This window comes from Eptatretus burgeri, chromosome 2, assembly GCF_056783735.1.
Source record: "Eptatretus burgeri isolate ZD-2024b chromosome 2, Ebu_testis_v1, whole genome shotgun sequence".
NCBI classification, from domain to species: domain Eukaryota; kingdom Metazoa; phylum Chordata; class Myxini; order Myxiniformes; family Myxinidae; genus Eptatretus; species Eptatretus burgeri.
In genome coordinates this window covers 45729917-45754116 of record NC_140962.1, presented here as the reverse complement: position 1 = coordinate 45754116, position 24200 = coordinate 45729917, and the positions used below count along the sequence as shown (strand labels likewise).

At 41.7% G+C, this 24200-nt stretch overlaps 1 protein-coding gene across 4 annotated transcripts; it reads right to left on the bottom strand.

The window, feature by feature from the left end:
* Window positions 1-13249: 13249 nt before the first annotated feature.
* Window positions 13250-16125, bottom strand: LOC147031961 (uncharacterized). Of its 4 annotated transcripts, none has more exons than XR_015054998.1 (5): window positions 15992-16125; window positions 14435-15792; window positions 13996-14101; window positions 13516-13743; window positions 13250-13430 (listed from the first exon to the last, which is right to left on the bottom strand). XR_015054998.1 is itself a non-coding variant. In XM_085869216.1 (5 exons), exons 1-2 carry the CDS (start codon window positions 16114-16116, stop codon window positions 15504-15506), a joined length of 414 nt encoding a protein of 137 aa, XP_085725342.1. In that variant the 5' UTR covers window positions 16117-16125; the 3' UTR covers window positions 13250-13430; window positions 13516-13743; window positions 13996-14098; window positions 14435-15503. The 4 variants fall into 4 exon arrangements, 1 of the variants encoding a protein (XP_085725342.1); XR_015054999.1 differs by having other exon boundaries at window positions 13516-13728; window positions 13996-14098; XR_015055000.1 differs by having other exon boundaries at window positions 13996-14079.
* Between the last annotated feature and the right edge of the window lie 8075 nt (window positions 16126-24200).

Sequence of the window (24200 nt, the reverse complement as noted above, 5' to 3'; positions counted from 1 at the left end):
TGACATTCATCGATAGACATGCAATATTTTAGTGAAATACAACATCGTGTATTTAGATGAAACCCATCAGAAAAGCGACAGGTGGACATGCCTAGTAAAAATGTAATGGGTAAAAATGAAAGGAGAATGTTATCGTGTCAAGTTAAAACATAGTGCTGCAGTTTTGTACACAAATCATACCATGATGCAAAAATGTAAAGTCTACCGTTTCAGATCTTTGCTTCTGCAGATGTGCTGGTTAGTTTCTTACGACGATGCACCAATGAGCTCATATGCTACATTTAAAAAAAAAAAATTTATATATATATGTATATATATAAAAAGCATTTCTTTCATGCCATGAGGCATTTCTGGCTGCCAAGGTAGTTTCATTTGGCTAAGCAGTTCAGTCCTGGATGGGTTGCCACTCTGACGCAGGATACTCAAAAGACTTTTTACCACACAATAAACTGGTCCTCATTTTTCCAACCTCGGAAGGATGACGGGCTAAGTCAACCCACCTGGTGTTATTTCAATGGAACCACAGTGGTTCACACTCAAGACCCTATGATGTTAAGCGAGCCACCTTAACCGTAAAGCCAACAGCAGCCTTCCTATACTACATAAGGAATGTATTTTATGCATTGTAATGATGCTGTGATGTCAAAATAATTCATAAGAAAATCGAAGTTTGATGTGTATTAGACTCTTAAAAGCCTTCACAGCCAGAAATTTTCTGTTTGAGCACCAAGCAATAGCAGTCAGGGCAATAGCAGTCAGGATCTTCACCAATATCAAATCAGGAGACAACCTTATCCAACTCATGGCTTTTTAGGAGGAATTCACAAAACTTGCAGACATAAAATTAGAGTGCCTTAAAATCATTCACAATGGGCCATATGTATAGGGCTTTAAAAAAAAAAAAATGCAAGTAGGCCTGGAGGAAACATCACCATAGAATCATGAAACAAACAGCTGCATCCACTACTACGGTTGAGGCAAATGAAAGATAAAAAAAAATAAAAATAATAAAAGGAACTCTTGCCAAAACGGATAAACCAACAAGTACAAATTAAGAGAAGGAAAGCGACAAGACTGCAGCACATATGATGTTTGAAATTAAATACAAAAGCAGGTTGTCATTCATAAAATTCAATCTACACTGAGACAATAGCTTTGTCTTGCTCAGCAATACAGAAGATCTAAGCATGATAGATAGCACTGAGACTCCAAAGTGGATCGGTAGCCGGCTTCACTATCCATGCGCCTAATGGAACTGATACACTGACCTTGCAGTGGCTCTGATGAGCAAAAAGAACAACCATCAGAGGAATTTTCACTGTGGGTGGAAAACAAATGAGTGAGCAAAACTTTTTATACCTCCAAAAGAGATGACAACTTGAGTTCTTTGCAGTTGCCGAATGCTTCATGACTTACCTCCATGGCTGACTTTCCATATCAAAGCAGCAACAGTTGGTGAAACTTTGATGGAGGTTCATGTTTTGGCATGCGTGTGCCAGCAACTTCCTGATGGTAAAAACTTTAACCAAGCTTGGTTCCAATAACAGCTTGGCAGAGTTTAAAAAAAAAAAACAAAAACAACAATAATTTCCTATATTTCTCCACGTGCCGTTACGTCACGTCCGATTGCCTCTTCAGTTTGCTCATGTCTTATTCTTAGTTCCTCCTCTGTGAATATTTGCTGTTTGAGGATATTATCACGTTGACGTCGAAACTTAAAAGCAAATGTCTGAATATGTTTTACAATTCGTGATAGACTAAAAAATAAAAAAATAAAAAAACAACAACAACAACAACAACAACAACTTCAGATATTTCGTCACGTGCCTTCACGGAGCCAAGGAGAAAAAAAGAATACAAGTTTCGGGTATGCTAAGCATTACCTCGACGTGTTTCGACTTATGAGTAACTTGCAAGGAACTTGTGTCGACGTGTGTCAACGATCGCATATCGTGCCTACAACTTATTCCCAGCGATACGTGCAGCGTGCTATGCCGAAGTTAAACTATCATTGGGCAGAGGTTGTGAACGCCGACAACAGGCTAAGCATTCATTGGTACAAGTTATCTATCAGACAACGAAACGTTCTGTGCCCGTTACTAATATGTTCTGCATACGACCAACACGTTATGAATACGACCAAAACTTAAAAAATAACATCAAAATTTCAGCGTACGCCAACGTTTTGCAAACACTTTTATACGTTGCCATTGCTGGCTTAATCGTCAAGGTGTGACCGCCTTTACCAACACACCAAGTTTCAACAAAGGTTTTCATATTTTCATTATTTCTGTAATAATTAATTCTAGTTTCAAACGAGTTGAAACCAGGGATTGGAAATGCAAAATCACGTCACATTGCTCAAAAGGTTTGCCTTTCATTTTGGCTTTCCTCGACAGGTAGATCGCTAACTTTGCCTCCGATAGAACAGAGTTCAAAAACATTAACAACTTTTCAGTTCCGGAATTGACTCTGAGGCCAAAAATAAATAACCGGAGTGAAAAGGGGACATTTACCCGATGAAATATATCGTTCAAGAAAAGAAAAATGGGGCACAATCGTACACAATCAATATATCCATGGAACAAATCTTCAGTGATGTTACAAAAGGGACAAAGCACTGAAACAGCAACATCAATTCGGTTGACAAAGGTGTTTGTTGGCAGTGACCAGTGACAGGTCCCCCAAACAAACGGATGCCAACGTTGTCAGACGGAATGAAAACCCGTCATTCTTGTTACAAAAACAGCTAAAATTGATGAAAAAGCGGCCGAAATTGAAACCAACACAGTAATTACGGTCGCAACAGCAAATATAACCGAAACCAACACGTTTTTTCTCCACACAAGAACGGTAGTGACGGACACAAGAACGGTCAATCCCGAAATAGAACGGTGGGGAATGGAAGCAACATCGTTTATTTCCGTCGCGAAACGGCGGAGACCGAAGCGAAAGCGATTATTTCCGGTTACCATAACGTGGAAAACATGGTGGCTTGAAAAGTTCTTGAAGTTATGGTAAGTTAACTTTAACGTAGTCTGCCTTGAATATATCATGTCTGTTAATGAAAACCCGTTTGTGGTACGGGATATTATACAAGCAGCGATAAATGCGCCGTCTTGACTTAATGTGTGGCTGACATTTCGTGAAATTTGTGTACCCATGCTGCAGCGATCAGTGACGATTGATCATTTATATTTACACGAGGTGAAATTTGATAGTCATAATAAATTGCGAATTCCAAGAAAATAACAAAGTTAATATGAAGTAAAAACAGCAAAAAGATCCCATATACGATCCCCTATGTTGAACTGGGCATACACAACTCGCGATCCTTCACTCGGGGGCTCGAAATACAGGCAAACCAAACATTATCATCACAACAAAATCCGGTTTAATAAATTGTTAAAACTACATCAGGTACTACCCACTATATATTATCTACATTACATTTATGTTCGAGGCACAAGCACTAAAAATTTACATTCCGTAACAGGTCGTTCGACTGCATCCGCCATCTTGTTCGCACTACAGTAACCGGAATGAACCGCTTTTGTTTCACTCTCGGACGTTTCGCGACAGAAATAACCAATCTTGCTTCCGTTCCCCACCAATCGATTTCGGGATTGTCCGTTCTTGCGTCCGTCACGAACGTTCTTGTGTGTAGAATAAACGTGTTGGTTTCGGTTATATTTGCTATTGCGACCGTAATTACTGTGTTGGTTTCAATTTCGGCCGCTTTTTCATTAACTTTCGCTGTTTTTGTAACAAGAATGACGGGTTTTCATTCCGTCTGACAACGTTGGCATCCGTTTGTTAGGGGGGCCTGAGTGAGCAAGTCTCCATTGCAAGTCACCTGATCTTTTTGTTTTTGGTGTGCAATACATCGATTCCCATGCAGGTTCAGAAGGGGTGGCATATGTCAAAAGCGTTTTCCATCTCAGTAGTCAAACTGCAGAGGTATTTATAATAATAACAGAAAGACAAAAACGATAAATTGATTGACTGTCAAGATTACTAAATAAACAGGAAGCAACACTGACTGGAGATGGAGTAACCCCAGCGAATAGGACAAGTAAGCTCGGAAGTGAAGGCTTATGGGGTGTCCATTGGACCTCCGTACTCCACTGCAACCCAAGGTTAAAAGATGTACGGATGACATCGACAACTACTTTCCCGACAGCTCTTAACGACCTGGTGCCAGTGATTTCAGCAATTTCTTAAACAGACTTCGAGCAACAATTGGATGTGTCGCGAAGATGCCAAACATTTTTGATTCCAGCTGAAATGAAGTTTTGTAAAAAGCAATGGCTTTTGGGAACATTGGGAAAGAGTGGGTTGAGGAATAGAGGTTCTCCCACAAACATTTTGATGTCATACAAATCCCTCTGGCGGGTCACCACTACTGCTTGCCAAGCATTCAACAGACTGGTAAAACAGAGGAAGGTGAGACGTGTCAATCTTTTTTGACTAAATTCGGAACTCAAGGCCGTAGCTGAGCAATCCAGCTTGTCTCAATATTCATTGTGCTTCAGGGCGCCAGGGCCGTTTTTCCACATTGATCGCTCCTTGTATCGACTTCAGCCGAAAGGCCATCAGACGACACTTTACGTCAATGAGCCCTTGGCCACCATCAGACAAGGAGCGACAGAGTAAATCTGACCGCAACCAATGATAACCATTCCAGAAAAAATTAACCAGTATCTGTTGATTCTCTTTAAGCAAGCTGTGTGGTGGCTGTAAACAGATGAATTTGTGCCACAAGACAGAGGTCGCGAAAGTACTAATTATAAGTAAACGACCTCTGAAAGACATTTGCGGTCGGAACCTTTTCCATTTGTTGAGATGTTTGGGTACGTGATCTACCACTCCTTCCCAGTTAATAAGGGAGTACTGGTGAGGGCCAAGATAAACACCTTAGTATTTCACCCACTCTCTCGTCCACTTTAGATCTTTTGGAAGAGACTGAGGTGGCACGAAGGGAAGCCCACCAGATGTACATTGAGCTGAGGACACCCACAGAGCTTGACTCTTTTGCCAATTACACTACAAATGAGAAGCAAGATGAAACTTATGTAAAGATCCAAGAAGAGTGGTTCGATCCTGATCATTTTTAATTACTATACAGACATCATCAGCATATGGAGACACAACGATAGGGTGTTCTTCTGGTGACTGTACAAAGCCAGAAAGAGAGTTCCTAAGATTAATTCGTAATGGCTCAAGAGAAAGGCAAAACAGTAAACCTGACAATGGACAGCCTTGCCGAACACCCCTCTGAACCTGAATGGGAGAGCAGAGACCATCGTTTACCTTACACAAACGAGACATATTGTTGTATAACAACTTAACAAAACTAATGAACCTTTCACCCAGACCAAACTTTTGCAACATATGAAACATATAAAAGTGATCAATGCTATCAAAAGCCTTTTTGACATCAAGGAAAATCAAACCAACCCCCCCCCACCCCCTTCCTCCTTAAGACCACAATCAATCAAATTTCTAACTAAAAAGATGTTATCAGAGTTTGATCTCCCTGGAACACAGTAGCTCTGGTCATGATAAACGAGAGTCCTGACGACAACTTTTCGCCGATTGGCCAACAATTTGGAAAAGAGTTTGTGGGCAGAACATCGTAATGAGATGGGGCGCCAGTTCTTGATTTGACGGAGATCGTCGCTTTTTGGGAGAAGACAAACCAGCGCTCTTCGACAGCTGAGAGGCAGTCTGCCAGAAAGTAAACTTTCTTGCAGAACCAACAGTACTTCTGAACCTAAGATGTCCCAAAATGGTGAAAAAAATTCCACTGGAAGTCCGTCGATTCCAGGGGCTTTTCCACATTCAAAGCTGTTCAGAGCCATGTTGAGTTTCTCCAGGGAAAGCGGTTTTTCAAGAGCTTGACGCTGACCACAACTCAACGAAGGAACATGATTTGTCATCTCATCAACACAATGTTTAAACAGATTCATTAGCAAATAAATCAGAAAAATAATTTTTCACAAGTCTTCTAACATCACTTTCATTTTGTGTAATAGTGACTTGAGCATCCAACAAGGAGAAAATCTGTCTTTGGGATTTCTTTACCCCTTCTAACTGGAAAAACTTTGTATTTGGGGTGTCAGAAAACTTCACATTTTGGATTCCAAGTCGAACTGACATCCCCATGACTTTTTCATGAATTAATTCTCTGAGTAAAGCTCTTTTTTCGAATAATAGCCGAAGCTTTCTGTCATTTTGAGCTTTAGCCAAGTCTTCCTCCAACTGCAAAATCTCAGTTTCCAAGAGTGAAACAGCAATTTTACTCTTGCTCGTAAAGAGGACCGATAACATTGACAGAAAACACGAATTTGAGCTTTCGCGTTGTCCCACCATAACTGGATAGAAGCAGAGGAAGGTTTGCTTTGGATAAGTTTTTCCCAAAACCTATGAAAAGCATCAGTAAAAATAACATCCTCCAACAGGCTGGTATTCAAGGTCCAATACGCACTTTTTTTGCGATAACTCAGAAGAGGAGAAACCAAGCACTACCAAGTGATGATCAGAGAAAATGGAAGGAAAGATGTTACAAGACATGAGGACATTTCTAAAAGTAGAGTTAATGTACCATCTATCCAGCCTTGAAAGTGTTATCAGCACGTGAGCACACCTGCACAATGTACACCGAGATTCTGTACGGTGCTGCATGCACCAAGCATCAAGAAGACCAAGTGATGAAAAACAACAAGATATGTGTTTATTATATTGAGGATGTTGTTCTGGTGTATTCCTATCTAAATTAGGTTCAAACGTGCAATTGAAATCTCCTCCGATACAAATTCAGTGATCAAAGACAAAAGTATGGAAGTCATCAGCCAGATGTGCAAAAAAAAAAAAGAAAAAAACTTTATGAGCCCCGCTTTCACGTGGAGCATAGATATTAAGTAAGGTGAGGTTAAATCCTTGATACATGAACTCCAATGATGCCAAGTGTCCTTTAACTATTTCAAGGAAACGATACAAGTCAGGAACAAAACCTGGACGAAGCATAAAGGCAACACCCGCCGAGACAGAAGACAAATTACTGAAGAAACAAAGCCCCTTGTTAAGGCAGAGCCAGTCAGACTGTGAAGTCTCTGTTGTGTGCGTTTCTTGAAACAAACAGACATCCACATGTTTCCGAAGCAACAAGTTTTTAACTTGGATCCGACCCAAATGGTGAGCACCAACCCCCATTCATGTTTAAGGTGCCAAAAAGCACTTCCTTCCTTTTCATCCTGTATCAGGGGGGTTTGGCAGCTGTTGAGAACATTCGAAAGCTGCTTTTGTAATAAACTTCCTCAGTCTGTGAATTTGTGGTTTAGTTATTTCAAAATCTTTTGAGATCCTAATTATACCCTTTGCAGTCTGCATGAAGGAAAGCAAGTCAGGAAAATGTTGATGAATGATGTTGGGGTGGCAACATCGCATGGAGCTGAAACATTATTTTATTCTGTCTCAGGAAAACCGAGCGCTGATACTTCCCAACATTCTACACACAGTTCAGCAACACCAAGAGACACTTCACCTCTATCTGCAGGACCCGGACCACACTGTACACTCTGAAATACATTCTCGTTATCGGAAACCATTCCATCCTTTTTTTCATTCCGATGAGGTTCCTCAGTTACCGGAACAACCGTATCCAGCACGACAACCTTGGGAGAGCTCGTGGGGTCACGAGGAGCAGACGATCTACATTTTTTTGAAACAGTGACAAAATCATCCTCACCGTCCTCACGATGTGAGGGAACAATATGAGCGGGAACGTTGGGTTCACTGGGCATCACCTCCTCCACCAGACGAGGTTGTGGGTCGTTAACCATTTCACCATGAACATCAACATGTACCGATTCCCCACACCTCGAACAAGAAGCTTTCGGACAAAATCTTTTAAATGGCCTAAGGCTCCACAAAGAAAACATGTTAAAGTCGCTGACGAAGCCTACACTTGGTAATCATAATTATCAATTTTAATCTTAAATTAAACCTTTAAACTCGTGTCCTCCCCACGGTCCGGCAGCACCATGTAAAGTTGCCGCCGAAAGCTCATCACGTGCTTTGCCTTGTCATGGCGGCAACGGAGGGGATCATCGAGATCTTTGACACAATTTTCCGGTAACGAGACAACACAGAGACAAGTTGTTGATTCGACACGAAATGAGGCACGTTAGAGACGATTATTTTCATTGCCGGGACAGCCATCGGCGAGGCCGTAACAAAGTGACCATTGTGCGTGGTAAACCCGGAACTCACAACGTCGTGAACAAGACGAACATCGGAGATGAACACCACGACCTTCTGATTCATGCGTGACGCAGCACGGACATGTTCAATGCCGACAACGTGAGGTCGAGCAGTGAATGTATTGAATCATAAAGCTCAATGAAGCTGGTCAATTTTGGCACGTTCCTGTATTTTTGTTCACACAATATAATTCTCCAAACAGGATAAAAAGAAAAGTTTAATGATTTGGAAATTTCACATTTTCCTGTGTATCGCTTGACGAGGGAACATAGCCTTGCTTGCTTAAAGTGAATAGGTATATCGGCTTAGTTATAAGACTCTATTTCTTTAAATTATCAGATTTCACAACAGATTTCAACACTTATTTAGTCGGAACGATATCCGATCCTTAAAACCGAAATAATATTTTGATGATGTACTTTTATTAGGCTGTGAGAGGAGATCATGGAAAATCGTATCATATAATGCATGAAATCACCCCAAGCTCCAAATGTGAAAACGAGTGCACTTACAAAAGTGATGTACATGGTGATTTGTACCTGTGATGAACAGGTATTCGATAACATGAGTGAGGAAAGCGAAAGAAAAATCTTTATCGTAAAGAAATCGTTGCGGGCTGTTCCAAGTCAGTGTGTGGTTGAGCAGGCCACAAACATGGCGGCTTCTTACCCCAGCGAGGTTACCAAGGAAACGTCTTTTTCCCCACAGTGAGGTGGCCGAGCATCGCCTGATGAAGGGTATAATTTCAAAAGGCCAATAATTAATTATCTTCAAAAGGGGTGTTTACATGAAACGAAACAACCACTTTTCACTCCTGCACTTCCTTGGAGTTCAATTTGTATGCATGCACAGTTTCATGATGCTGGGTTTTATTATTTTCGAGTTATGGAGAAGACAAACACACACACGTGTAGATGTATGAGCATTTAACATTTTCTTTGCTGTTCTCACACGAATCTGAATATCTCTCAAAATCAGCGTTCGAAGAATGAGTATCTCACCGAGCAGGTAGTTTTCTTACCCTCATGGGTCATGCTGGACTTGCAACCATTTCATTCCTTTCATTTACCCCACAACCAAAGGCGAAGGAGGTTTTGTTTTCACCTCTTTCTGTCTGTTTGTTTGTTACGTGCAAAATCTAAGATTCTTCAAATAAATTGGTTCGTCAATATTGTTGTTCTGTCTGTTTGTTTCTTTATTGCCTTCAGGTCACAATTTTAAGCCGATCTTCACGAAGCTTCAACACTTGGTAGAGTTTGTCATAAGGATGAAGCCGATTGTTTTTGAGGTCAAAAGTTCATAAGGTCAACAACATTGGTGAGATTTCTAAAATCCTCAATTTTCATCTGATCGACTTAAAATTTGAAGAGGATTTATATTTCAGGTTAATAAATTCAACCAATCAATTATTTTTGAGGTCAACATGGACCAAAAGGTCAGCATAGGCCCAAGGTCAACAACAAAGCTGGTATTTCTAAAATCCGCAAATTTCATCTAACTAAAATCTAACTAAAATCTTGAACCTTGAAAAAGATATATATTTCAGGTCAATGAATTCAAACTGTGAATTATTTTTGAAGTCACCATGGACCAAAAGGTCAGCGAAAGCCAAAGGTCAACAACTTGGGTGAGATTTCTAAAATCTTGAATTATTTCTTTCGAAATTCCTCAATCGGTTCTTCTGACCACGTCGTTGTCAAAGTGGACATCTCTCTGGCTATTTATTATCAGAGAACCACCTCACCGCCGTCGAGTCCGGCATTTCATTCAAGCTGAGTGGCAGGATCTCCAAGCAGCCATCAAACTTGCAGATTGGTCTCCTATCGCAACTTTCTCCAACATCAAGTCATCCTGGGAATTCTTTCAAAGAAACTTGCTCTCGCTCATGCACAGATTTATTCCCTGTCGTCTTCAGTTGTCCGACCCTTCCTCTCGCTCTTGGTTCACTGAAGCTTGTGGTGAGGCAGTTGTCCTGAAACAACTTGTGTTTGCCTCATGGAAAGCAAACCCGACTGAGGGTCGTCTCAGTTCCTTCCATAAAGCTTGGAACAAGTGTGTATCTCCTCCCAGGAGAGCCAGAAAACATCATCTTTGAAAGCTCTCGTCCGAACTTTCAAACCTCTCTCCCTCCTCAAAAATCGTGTTGGTGTCTAATCAAATCTGTTTGTGGTGTATGTTCCCCCTCCATCCCCTCCCTTACCTCAAATGGCTGCACTGCTGACACCGCACGTGAAAAGGCTGAATGCCTAAACTCGGTGTTTGCAGCTCAATCTTGTGTGCAAAACCAATCGCTTTCTCTTCCCACCTTACCCAGTCACACCCAACTGTCCCTGGACTCTGTGTCCTTTTCTCGTAACAAGGTGGAGAGCTTGATGTCAAACCTCAACTCAGATTCTGCAACCAGTCCAGACCGCATCAGCCCACTTGTCCTAAAATCTGCTCTTCTGCTCTTGCTCACACTCTCTCTGTTTTATTGACCCTCTCATTTACCCAACATCATCTGCCATCTGCTTGGATATCAGTAAACATTCCTTCCCTGCATAAAAAATGTGCAAAAACAGATCCCTTCAACTGCAGACCAATCAGCCTTCTGCCAATCATCAGCAAGGTTATGGAATCTATCATCGCTTCAGACATTAAATCCTTCCTCTTCTCAAATGGCTTGATTTGCGATCTGCAATTTGGTTTCATACCAGGTCACCCGACCCTGGATATGCTGCCTCTGCTCTCCCAACAATGGATGGAGGTCCTCAATGCCGGACATGAAATCAGAACCATATCCCCAGACATATCGCGTGCATTTGACATGGTCTGGCACCCTGCCCTGCTCACCAAACTCTCTTCCTGTGGTATCCAAGGCCATCTCCACTCATGGCTCGCAGACTTCCTCTCCTGTCGCAATCAACGTGTGGCCCTAAATGGAGTTCTTTCATCCCCTCTTCGTATCCAGGCTGTAGTTCCTCAAGGTAGCGTTCTGGGCCCTGTTCTTTTTCTGGTTTTCATCAATGATCTGTGTGACTCTGGAAAATCCTCTTTATCTCTTTTCTGATGGCTCCACCCTCTGCCATACCATGTCATCCCTCAGATCGGCATGCAGCAGCTTGTTCGCTCACTGCAGATCTGGGTAAAATCACAAAATGGTCCAACACGGGGAACATGTATTTCATCCCGGACAAATCACACACTCTCTCTCTCTCTCTCTCTCTCTCTCTCTCTCTCTCTCTCTCTCTCTCTCTCTCTCTCTCTCTCTCTCTCTCTCTCTCTCTCTCTGAAAGGACCGTTTAGAAACCACCCCCATCCACTTTCTCAACAATCCTCTGGAAGAAGTCCTTTCTTTCAAGCTTCTGGGTCTCACTATCTGCCATGACCTTTCCTGGGAAGCCACATTTCAAACCTCGCCTCCAAAGCCAGTCACCGACTGGGAATCCTCCGTCGTGCAAAGTCCTTCCTAGGCCCACCTGATCTCCTGACCACCAACAAAGTTGTCGTCCGCAACCTGATGGAGTACTGCTCTCTCCTCAAGGCTGGTGCTACTGCCTCCCACCTTTCTCGGCTTCACGCTATGGAAACCAAGACATTTCCGATCAATGGCATCTCCCGCGATGAGGCTGAGTCTTTGGGCCTCTCACTATCTCACCGCAGGCTGGTCTGTGGTCTTTCTGTCTTCTACCGTCTCCTCTCCAGCCTAACCCTCCCCCCTGCTCCCACTGTGATTTGTCCCCACTACATTTCTGCAGGGCGCTCTCGGTCCGCCATCAACTCCCTTCTGGTAAAACCACCAAAATCACGAATCACTGCTCACCTTCACTCTTTCATTCCTATTTTTTCCACGCCTTTGAAATAAATTCCTTCACCCTGTTCAATCCCATTCTTCCCTCCAGGCCTTCAAAACAGCTGTTCAACACCACCTCTTCTCATTCCCCATCCAAATCCTCGATATTTTCTCCCCTTGTTAATCCATCCCAAACCTACCGCCTTCAAATTCCCTGCTTTCCTTCCTGAAAGTCCCTGTAATGTCAATCTTGTATTCCCCATGTTCCCTGCCCCATTCATCTCCCTTCCACAGATCCCCTAATGTCTCTGTTCCCCACTGTTTTATCCTTCCCAATCCCACTCCTCTTGTCTCATCCCTCCCCCTTGCTGTGTGTTGTGTGTTCGCTCTCATACGAGCCTCGACAAGGAATACAAATGTTTTTCTTTTTTAAACCCTCACACATTAGACCCAAACCCTAACCTCACATGAAATATACCATCAGAGATGGGGAATCCCCCGCCATTGAATGAGAAGGTCATACATATTCCAGATAATGAGGGAGTTGAGTTGGAAACAAGACGCCATTTGGTCATCATCCCGAAAAAGTTCCCCAGGGGTGAGGAACGTAGTAACCAAAAATAATTTAAATCAGATAAGCGGTTTTCCATTTATAACGAAAAAAAAATTTTCAAGATGGTCGCCCCAGTCGGCCATCTTGGCTCCGGCCACGCCCAAAATCAATAGGGTTCTTCCTTTTCAGGTGATACATGTGTGACTCACATTTCAAATCGATAGGGCAAAGAGTTTTGGAGTTGTCACACTCACAGCTATAAATGTTGACGCCCGGACGGACGGACGGACAGCTGGACGACCCGGGAGACAACAATATCGCCCTTCTGCTATGCAGCGGGGGATAAAAACCAAACCCGAACACCCCAAATCCAACCCTCACCCTCACATGAAAACCCAAACCACAACCTTCATTCCCCAAAACCAAACCCAAACCCAACCTTAACCTTCACACTTTAAACCCAAACCCGAACCTTCACACTTAAAACCCAAATCCAAACCCTAACCTTCACACCTAAAAGCTAAACCCTCACCTTCATATCCCAAACTCAAACCAAACTCTAATCCCAAGATCATTAATCATTTTTACACATTTTTTTTTCAAAAACAACTCAACGAATTATGATTTTTTTAAAACAGTTTCATGTTTTTTTTGAGCAGTTCAATAAGAATACAAGGTCAAGACAGTTTTTCAACTCAACAAAGTTTTTGGTTTTTCCTTCCAGTTCCATCTTAAGAATGAAGTTTCAGTTGTTTCAAGTTTGAAAAAGTGGAAAGGAAGAGATAAATTGTAAATTTGTCTCAGGAAATCTCACGTCTTCCCAACACTTTCTTGATTTTGCTGAAAAAGAAGAAATAAATACATGACTTGTCTAATATCGAATTAAATAAAATATAACCATAAATTTTTAATCAACTGAACTTACCACTCATCAAGTACCATCCAACCAAGAATGCCATGGATAGATTGGTTTAGAACTCCAAAGGTCTCCAAGATGGAACTCGTTTTTCGAGTCTGGAAGGTCGGTCTCATGTTTTTCGCCCTCAAGGTGGAACTCTTCTCCTGATTTTCCCGAATGTTTTGGATCATCAAGGTAGAATTGATATGCTGGATCAAGGCAGAACTCTTTTCTGGGTCTCTGCACACACATCAGCTGAAGGAAGTGAAAACCACTGTATATCACCACATTCATAATGTTCATCATTTCAATACCTTCTAACACAACCCTGGAAACACTATTCTCTCCATTGTTTTCTGCATCTCAGTTCAATTTCCCTTTCCTTTTGCCTTCAATTTCACATCTTCACTTTCTTCATCACAAAGTTACACTGGCTTTTAATTCACGTTTTTCAAACAATAAATTTTAATGCAGGAAAAGTTTATAATTGAAAAAATCTGAACTTACTACTCATCGGAAAAGGCGACGTTTCGGGAAGAATCCACTCGCCTTGGTCATGGCAGATGAGGAAATGAGGAAGAAGGTGGAAATCTGCCACGTGACATCCAACCTGCTTCGATTGAATAACCAACATTCATCGATTTAAATAATTAATTAAATTGCATCGATTTTTTTTTATTTTCCAACATTCATCGATTTAAATAATTTTAATGATCATCCAGTTGTACACAATGAATAATATACGGATATATTAACACTCATGCCAGACTTTCACCAACTGGATGAATTTTTGGTGCTTGTCTGGATAAGAGTTCAGTAAAACATTCGTTTGTTCCGAACACTTTTGAGACACAGACAGAAAGGGACACGATGGGGGAGAAGAACATGCAGTTTATACAAAGTTCGGAATAATTTGTAATGTAAGGCAAGAATCTTGGCAACTTACGTTCCAACCGGTAAGATGGTTTCATTCGAGGGGGTGGAGGGAGTAAACGAGCACCTCTTCTGAGGAGTCTTCAGAAAACAAACAATAAAAACATAAAATAATAAATACATTGATATCTTCATCAGTTTGATAACTTGTTCAGGAAAGGGCACAGAAGGGAATGCACTGATGGAACAGGTAAGGACGAAAAGGTGAATAATCCAATCGAGGGAAGTTAAACTTCTTGTGATTTCACCTGTATCGCGATGACCATGTTAATAAGTTACCTTCCCACCAAAGTTAGAATTACAATGATCTCCACAACCAATAACATTCTTCTTCATCGAAGGAAGTACAAACAGCAATGTTTATAAAAGAACAAGCGGCAAAATGTATTTCAGTTTAACGTCCCGATCTTGGGGTTTGCTGTCTTTGTACCGAGTGTGGTCACCGCAACTGCCCAAAGTATTGAAGAGTGCTTACCTGTTGAAGGTCCTGCATGTGGTATGACCTGTCAACACCATGATGTTTCTGCTGTTGCTGTTGCAGCTCCTCAGTAACATGTTGCTTGTGTTGCTGTTGCAGCCTGTGATCACAATGAGGGTTCTGCTTTTCCTACAGCCCCTCAACACCATGCTGCTTCTGTTGTTGCTGTTGCTCCTTTCGACCCTGTTTACCCTAAAGACCTTTCGACCCCACATGACCTTTAAACTCCTATATATCCTTTGACCTCTTTGACATTTAAACCCGCAGATCCTTTAGACCCGCTGAGACCCCATAGATCCATTTTGATCCCTTTTTTTGTTCGAGCCCGTATGACCTTTACACCGTTTGAACTGCTTCGACCCCTTAAGAACCCTTTACACACCACACAAACATCCAAATAGTCTTTTTGCAACAGAGACTACTCTTTTCAGCAGGTGATATGCAAACTCGTTCCTCCCAGAGGGTGGTAAACTGTGCTGATGACCTTATCTGATCGAAAACTACTTGGAAAACTACAACTGAAATGAAATCAGATTCCTGGAATTTGTACAACACAAAATAAAGCCTCTCCCCCTCCTCCCCTGCGAACCTGGTGTTCCTGTCCTCAATTAGAATCGTCATTTGAACAAAGACATTCATCGTCCACATCCTCACAATGACATCCGTCATCGTCATCGTCACAATCACATCCATCATCATCGTCGCAATCACATTCGTCGTCATCGTCGCAATCACATTCGTCGTCATCGTCGCAATCACATTCGTCGTCTCCATCATCACAATCACATTCCTCGTCTTCTGAATCCAATCTCTCATCATCATCATCTTCCACTTCTTCCACATCTTTATCCTCCCCATCAGGCTCATCTTCTCCATCAACTTTCTTGTCCTTTCTGTGAACACACAAGAAAAACCAGAACTTCGTTGTAGAGAACATTTCTCTGTGTAGCACAAATGTATCAATCAGAGGACCACCAGAGATATAAACTCCAATAACAACATATTCATCAGTAGAGAGGTCCATCAGGATCATAATTTGCTGTTCTTAATTTGAAGATCAATAATAAAATGAAGACTTGTGAAGAGCTTTACCGGAACCGTTTGTTCATCCATAAATAAATCGCACAAAGCGAGTTGATGATAAGTATCACCATGGAGATGATCCCAACAGCAAACTCAAATCTCCCCCAAAGCGACACGAGTTGTCCAACGTCCATCGGACCGAAAATGGAACCTTCCCCAAAGATCTGTGGACAAGGATATAACAAGTTTAATCAATTAATGTTACTTCAATGAAAACAGGAATCAATTTACTTCATAACAATCCTTAAATAGGATCCTGTCAAACTGAAGTTGAAACACGACGTTCTGACCATCGGCCCAGTAAATGGATCAAACATTCCAGAACAGGTGTGGTTTCCTTGTAACAAGATTTAAGAGAACAATTGTTCACATCGTAATCAAACCGTCATAATTTCTTGAATATCACAATCTGCTCCGTTCCTTAAACTTCCTTTTCATTCTCATCAATGGGATCTTTAAACCTTTATCCTCCATCCATCAGGGACGGTCTTTCTCTTCGTTTCCCACTTACCTGGTAAGACTTCCTCATAGTCCAGACTCCTGGACGCACTTGCAGGTGCGACAGAAACATATCCTCTTGAAATTCTTTGAAAAAACTCAAGAGCACAACAAGGTACGACCACATCGTAGCAGCGAATGCGGCAGAATGGTCGAAATGTTCAAAAAGATGAACACACAATGCATCCCACCGATTGTCTTTGTGACACTGCAAGCATTGTTGTCATGGTAACCCCATTGCGTTCCAAACGAACCCATTTCAGTTTTCATTGTATCATCATCCCATGTATTATGTGTAATTATATCATGGTTTGTAATATTTGTGTACATGTTGGCCTGAAAGTCGTTTTACCCGTCACCAGTAAAGCATTCATTCTTAAACGCTTGAAATAAGGTTTTATTGTGCAGCACTGTACTTATTATATAAAATAAACACTTTTTGTCTTTGTTTGTGCTCCATCGCTATGGAGATGATCAACATCAATATCTTGAATCCATACACATTATAATGTTCAGCACCGTTTGTATTCTCAATCAAATGCTGTTCAATAGCAGATGTACACGATGTTGGGATTGATGCTGGGACCTTCCTACAAGCAGGTACCGGCTGTATTCGTGTACCAATCGTGTTTTTTTCCTGATGGACAAAGGGAGGTGATGTTTGATTCTGTCAGTTGGAATCTGGGTAGTTCTGCCGACATACCGAGCATCACAGCGGCACTTGAACTCATAAATTATATTGCTAAATTTTGAGGCAGGCAGAACATCCTTCTTTACTGCAGGAATCAGATGTCGAGAGGTGAAAATCACTCTTGGACGAACAGTGAGATACATGTTTGAGACGCATCTTTTGATTTGTTCCTCATATCTTTGCGTTCAAGATGTGCATTCAAATATGGAGGAGAGGACGAAGTTCATCACATCTCTGAATACCAGAAGTGGCATTTATCTATTCCATGGACCCTGTGTTATGTCGGCAAACAGACTTTGTCCACTCTCTTTGCTTATTTGTGCAAAGAAGAAGAAGAAGAACACGAACTCGTCTCACGATCACAGATGTTGATGAAGAGGATTCTGAAACAGCCTCAGGGGCTCTGCCTCAGACTGTGCAACCTCCAACTGGAGAGCTGAACACTGAACAGGCTCCTCTCACCTCGACCGTCGGGAGGTGATGACTCATCAAGAGACAACGTCCAATCAGAATTGACTGTTGATCGGTGTCTATTCGACTGTTCTTCTTCTTTACCTCATTCAGTTGGTGCGAATTTCAACTGAAGAGAGCACAACGAAAAGCCTTGTGGTTTTCTTTCAGTCTGTTTTATGGTAATGTCCTTTAAATGTCTCAACTGATTAACTTTCTTTTTAATTTCTGCACAATAAAACCTCTCCATTGAAAGAGTTTAAGAAAAAATGTTTTTGTCTCGTGGGGTTTGTAAGGGAAAGACTCATAAAGGGTGTGGATGGGGAAATTAAAGGGGTGAGGCCAGCATTAGGATTGAGTTTAGAAATCCAGCTGTTAATGTTAAGATTGTGGTTTCCGTTATGTTGGAGTTCAAGAAAATACCACCCATCATTTCACTGATGGGAATAATAAAGTGGGAGGGAGAAAAAGAGGGGGAGAGGGGTGTAGGAGAGAGAGAGAGAGAGAGAGAGAGAGAGAGAGAGAGAGAGAGAGAGAGAGAGAGAGAGAGAGAGAGAGAGAGAGAGAGAGAGAGAGAGAGAGAGAGAGAAGGAGAGAAGGAGAGAGATAGAGAGAGAGGAGGGAGGGGGAGCGAGGAGGGAGGAGGAGTGGGGAGTGATGGGGAAGGGAAGACAGTGTGATGTGAGAGGAAGGGAAGGCAGATGTGCGGTGGAGCAATAATTACCACCCAGAAGCGTCCAGGGAAAAACTCCAGACGTTTCTCGAGCTAAGCTGAAAGAGACAAACACTGCTTGGACATGAACGGAGACGAACACTGCTTGAACACATCTGGAGAAAAACCCTGCCCAGACACATCAAGAGACAAACACCATCCAGATATGTCCAGAGACAGAGACAGAGAGAGACAGAGAGACTTTTGACTCCTTTTATTATAAAAATACAAAAAAAACAAAGGAGACAAAACAAAAACAGGTTTCAAAGAGAAAATCAGCAAAGTCAGAGAAACACCAAAAAAAGCAATTCAAAACTGGAATGGGCACTCAGTGGAGCACATACCTTCGCGAACACTACATTTTGCCCCCCCCCCCCAGAAACCATTGATTGTGAGGGTATTTTATCCCATACCACATCTGCCATCTCATATGTGTTTTAATGGCTGAAAAACATTAAATTTCCTGTGTCAAATCGTATATCACAAGATTGGGCATTGAATTCACAACATTTTGGCATTGGTTGCTTGCAAATTGGATAAGAATCGACCGCACTTTGGCAAAATGACGATTTTGAGCTTTTCCTGACCTCGACCTTGACCTTTGTACTCTTAATTTTGTAACTGGTATTAGAATGTGGGGAACAGAACAGTCAATATTTTCGTGTTGGTTTCATGCAAATCGGATAAGAATTGACCTCGTTATGACTAAAACCACACATTTTGCAATGTCGAGACCCCCCCGACCTTTGACTCCCAACCGCGAATAAGGGTTATTACGTCATTGTGTCATGTCAGATCATAAGATGTGGCATTGAATTCTGAACATTTTGGCATTAGTTGGATGCAAATTGGATACAAATTGACCGTGCTATGGTAAAAAAGACTACTTTGACCTTTTCATGACTTTGATCTTGACCTTTGACCCGATCGCTCCCAAAATCTAATCAAATGGTCCTCGGATAATAACCAATCATCCCACCAAATTTGCTGCGATTCAGTTCAATACTTTTGGAGTTATGCGAAGAACAAACAAACAAACAAACACACATATTCACAAAAAAAAAAATAAAAACACAGCGATCAAAACATAACCTTTGCAACAAAGTTTGCGAAGGTAACAAAGAAAATTCCAAGGACAAAAGGAAAGAAAACACGACACGTAAATTTCTGATACATTTTCCTTTACATTGCACATCTTGAGGCGCTGTCACACCTTGACGATTTAGCCAGCGTATGACAACTTATGAAAAATTTGTCTGAAACGCTGGCACACGTCGAATACGTTATGGGTAAGTTTTGTATACGTTAAGAGCACGCTGAAAAACACTGCCAAACATCGTCTTACGCTGGCTTTCATCGTTGTACTTTGCGGTTGTCCTCAAATTTTCCATGCTTGAAATTTTACGACATATGGCAGCGTATGACTCGCACGTTCCGCTACGCTGTCCATAAGTTGGCGGCACGTTTTGCGATCGTTGAAACATGTTGACACACGTTAATTGTAAGTTTCTCACAAGTCGAAACACGTCGAGGTTATGTTTAGCATACCCAAAACTTATTTATAACCGATGAGTAAAGTGTTGTAGGCACGTTACACGATCGTTGCTCACACGTCGAAGCACGTTATGCGATCGTTGACACACGTCGAGGCACGTCACGTGAAAGTTACTCATAAGTCCAAACACGTCGAGGTCCTGCTTAACGTACCCAAAACTTATTTCTTCCCTCTGAGTAACGTGCTTTGAACCGATGTGTAACGTACCTCCAACGCAGATTGACGTATTTGATTGACGTTTTCCGGACGACCACAGTACTTACTGAACGTGTTTCTAATTTACAGCTTCCGTATAATGGCGTATTGGCAGCGTTTCAAAAAAACAACAAAAACAACAATAATTTCCTATATTTCGTCACGTGCCGTTACGTCACGTCCGATTGCCTCTTCAGTTTGCTCATGTCTTATTCTTAGTTCCTCCTCTGTGAATATTATCACGTCGACGTCGAAACTAAAAAGCAAATGTCCGAATGTTTTAAAATACGTGATAGACTAAAAAAAAAAACAATAAAAAAAACAACAACAACTTCAGATATTTCGTCACGTGCCTTCACGGAGCCAAGGAGAAAAAAAGAATACAAGTTTCGGGTATGCTAAACATTACCTCGACGTGTTTCGACTTATGAGTAACTTGCAAGGAACTTGTGTCGACGTGTGTCAACGATCGCATATCGTGCCGACAACTTATTCCCAGCGATACGTGCAGCGTGCTATACCGAAGTTAAACTATCATTGGGCATAGGTTGTGAACGCCGACAACAGGCTAAGCATTCGTTGGTATAAGTGATCTATCAGACAACGAAACGTTCTGTGCCCGTTACTAATATGTTATGCATACGACCAACACGTTATGAATACGACCAAAACTTTAAAAAAACATCAAAATTTCAGCGTACGCCAACGTTTTGCATACACTTTTATACATTGCCATTGCTGGCTTAATCGTCAAGGTGTGACAGCGCCTTTACCAACACACCAAGTTTCAACAAAGGTTTTCATATTTTCATTATTTCTGTAATAATTAAATTCTAGTTTCAAACGAGTTGAAACCAGGGATTGGAAATGCAAAATCACGTCACATTGCTCAAAAGGTTTGCCTTTCATTTTGGCTTTCCTCGACAGGTAGATCGCTAACTTTGCCTCCGATAGAACAGAGTTCAAAAACATTAACAACCTTTCAGTACCGGAATTGACTCTGAGGCCAAAAATAAATAACCGGAGTGAAAAGGGGACATTTACCCGATGAAATATATCGTTCAATCAAAGAAAAATGGGGCACAATCGTACACAATCAATATATCTATGGAACAAATCTTCAGTGATGTTACAAAAGGGACAAAGCACTGAAACAGCAACATCAATTCGGTTGACAAAGGTGTTTGTTGGCAGTGACCAGTGACAGGTCCCCCAAACAAACGGATGCCAACGTTGTCAGACGGAATGAAAACCCGTCATTCTTGTTACAAAAACAGCTAAAATTGATGAAAAAACGGCAGAAATTGAAACCAACAGAGTAATTACGGTCGCAATAGCAAATATAACCGAAACCAACACGTTTATTTGACACGCAAGAACGGTCCTGACGGACACAAGAACGGTCAATCTCGAAATAGAACGGTGGGGAATGGAAGCAACATCGTTTATTTCCGTCGCGAAACGGCGGAGACCGAAGCGAAAGTGATTAATTCCGGTTACCATAACGTGGAAAACATGGCGGCTTGAAAAGTTCTTGAAGTTATGGTAAGTTAACTTTAACGTAGTCTGCCTTGAATATATCATGTCTGTTAATGAAAACCCGTTTGTGGTACGGGATATTTTTCAAGCAGCGATAAATGCGCCGTCTTGACTTAATGTGTGGCTGATATTTCGTGAAATTCGTGTACCCGTGCTGCAGCGATCAGTGACGATTGATCATTTATATTTACACGAGGTGAAATTTGATAGTCATAATAAATTGCGAATTCCAAGAAAATAACAAAGTTAATATGAAGTAAAAACAGCAAAAAGATCCCATACACGATCCCCTATGTTGAACTGGGCATACACAACTCGCGATCCTTCACTCGGGGGCTCGAAATACAGGCAAACCAAACATTATCATCACAACAAAATCCGGTTTAATAAATTGTTAAAACTACATCAGGTACTACCCACTATATATTATCTACATTACATTTAAGTTCGAGGCACAAGCACTAAAAATTTACATTCCGTAACAGGTCGTTCGACTGCATCCGCCATCTTGTTCGCACTACAGTAACCGGAATGAACCGCTTTTGTTTCGCTCTCGGACGTTTCGCGACAGAAATAACCAATCTTGCTTCCGTTCCCCACCAATCTATTTCGGGATTGACCGTTCTTGTGTCCGTCACGAACGTTCTTGTGTGTAGAATAAACGTGTTGGTTTCGGTTATATTTGCTATTGCGACCGTAATTACTGTGTTGGTTTCAATTTCGGCCGCTTTTTCATTAACTTTCGCTGTTTTTGTAACAAGAATGACGGGTTTTCATTCCGTCTGACAACGTTGGCATCCGTTTGTTAGGGGGGCCTGAGTGAGCAAGTCTCCATTGCAAGTCACCTGATCTTTTTGTTTTTGGTGTGCAATACATCGATTCCCATGCAGGTTCAGAAGGGGTGGCATATGTCAAAAGCGTTTTCCATCTCAGTAGTCAAACTGCAGAGGTATTTATAATAATAACAGAAAGACAAAAACGATAAATTGATTGACTGTCAAGATTACTAAATAAACAGGAAGCAACACTGACTGGAGATGGAGTAACCCCAGCGAATAGGACAAGTAAGCTCAGAAGTGAAGGCTTATGGGGTGTCCATTGGACCTCCGTACTCCACTGCAACCCAAGGTTAAAAGATGTACGGATGACATCGACAACTACTTTCCCGACAGCTCTTAACGACCTGGTGCCAGTGATTTCAGCAATTTCTTAAACAGACTTCGAGCAACAATTGGATGTGTCGCGAAGATGCCAAACATTTTTGATTCCAGCTGAAATGAAGTTTTGTAAAAAGCAATGGCTTTTGGGAACATTGGGAAAGAGTGGGTTGAGGAATAGAGGTTCTCCCACAAACATTTTGATGTCAAACAAATCCCTCTGGCGGGTCACCACTACTGCTTGCCAAGCATTCAACAGACTCTGGTAAAACAGAGGAAGGTGAGACGTGTCAATCTTATTTGACTAAATTCGGAACAACTCAAGGCCGTTGCCGAGCAATCCAGCTTGTCTCAATATTCGTTGTGCTACGGGGCACCAGGGCCGTTTTTCCACATTGATCGCTCGTTGTATCGACTTCAGCCGAAAGGCCATCAGACGACACTTTACGTCAATGAGCCCTTGGCCACCATCAGACAAGGAGCGACAGAGTAAATCTGACCGCAACCAATGATAACCATTCCAGAAAAAATTAACCAGTATCTGTTGATTCTCTTTAAGCAAGCTGTGTGGTGGCTGTAAACAGATGAATTTGTGCCACAAGACAGAGGTAGCTAAAGTGTTAATTATTAGTAAACGACCTCTGAAAGACATTTGCGGTAGGAACCTTTTCCATTTGTTGAGATGTTTGGGTACGTGATCTACCACTCCTTACCAGTTAATAAGGGAGTACTGGTGAGGGCCAAGATAAACACCTTAGGATTACACCCCCTCTCTCGACCACTTTAGATCTTTTGGAAGAGACTGAGGTGGCACGAAGGGAAGCCCACCGGATGTACATTGAGCTGAGGACACCCACAGAGCTTGACTCTTTTGCCAATTACACTACAAATGAGAAGCAAGATGAAACTTCTGTAAAGATCCAAGAAGAGTGGTTCGATCCTGATCATTTTTAATTACTATACAGATATCATCAGCATATGGAGACACAACGATGGGTTGTTCTTCTGGTGACTGTACAAAGCCAGAAAGAGAGTTCCTAAGATTAATTCGTAATGGCTCAAGAGAAAGGCTAAACAGTAAACCTGACAATGGACAGCCTTGCCGAACACCCCTCTGAACCTGAATGGGAGAGCAGAGACCATCGTTTACCTTACACGAACTAGACATATTGTTGTATAACAACTTAACAAAACTAATGAACCTTTCACCCAGACCAAACTTTTGCAACATATGAAACATATAAAAGTGATCAATGCTATCAAAAGCCTTTTTGACATCAAGGAAAATCAAACCAACCCCCCCCCACCCCCTTCCTCCTTAAGACCACAATCAATCAAATTTCTAACTAAAAAGATGTTATCAGAGTTTGATCTCCCTGGAACACAGTAGCTCTGGTCATGATAAACGAGAGTCCTGACGA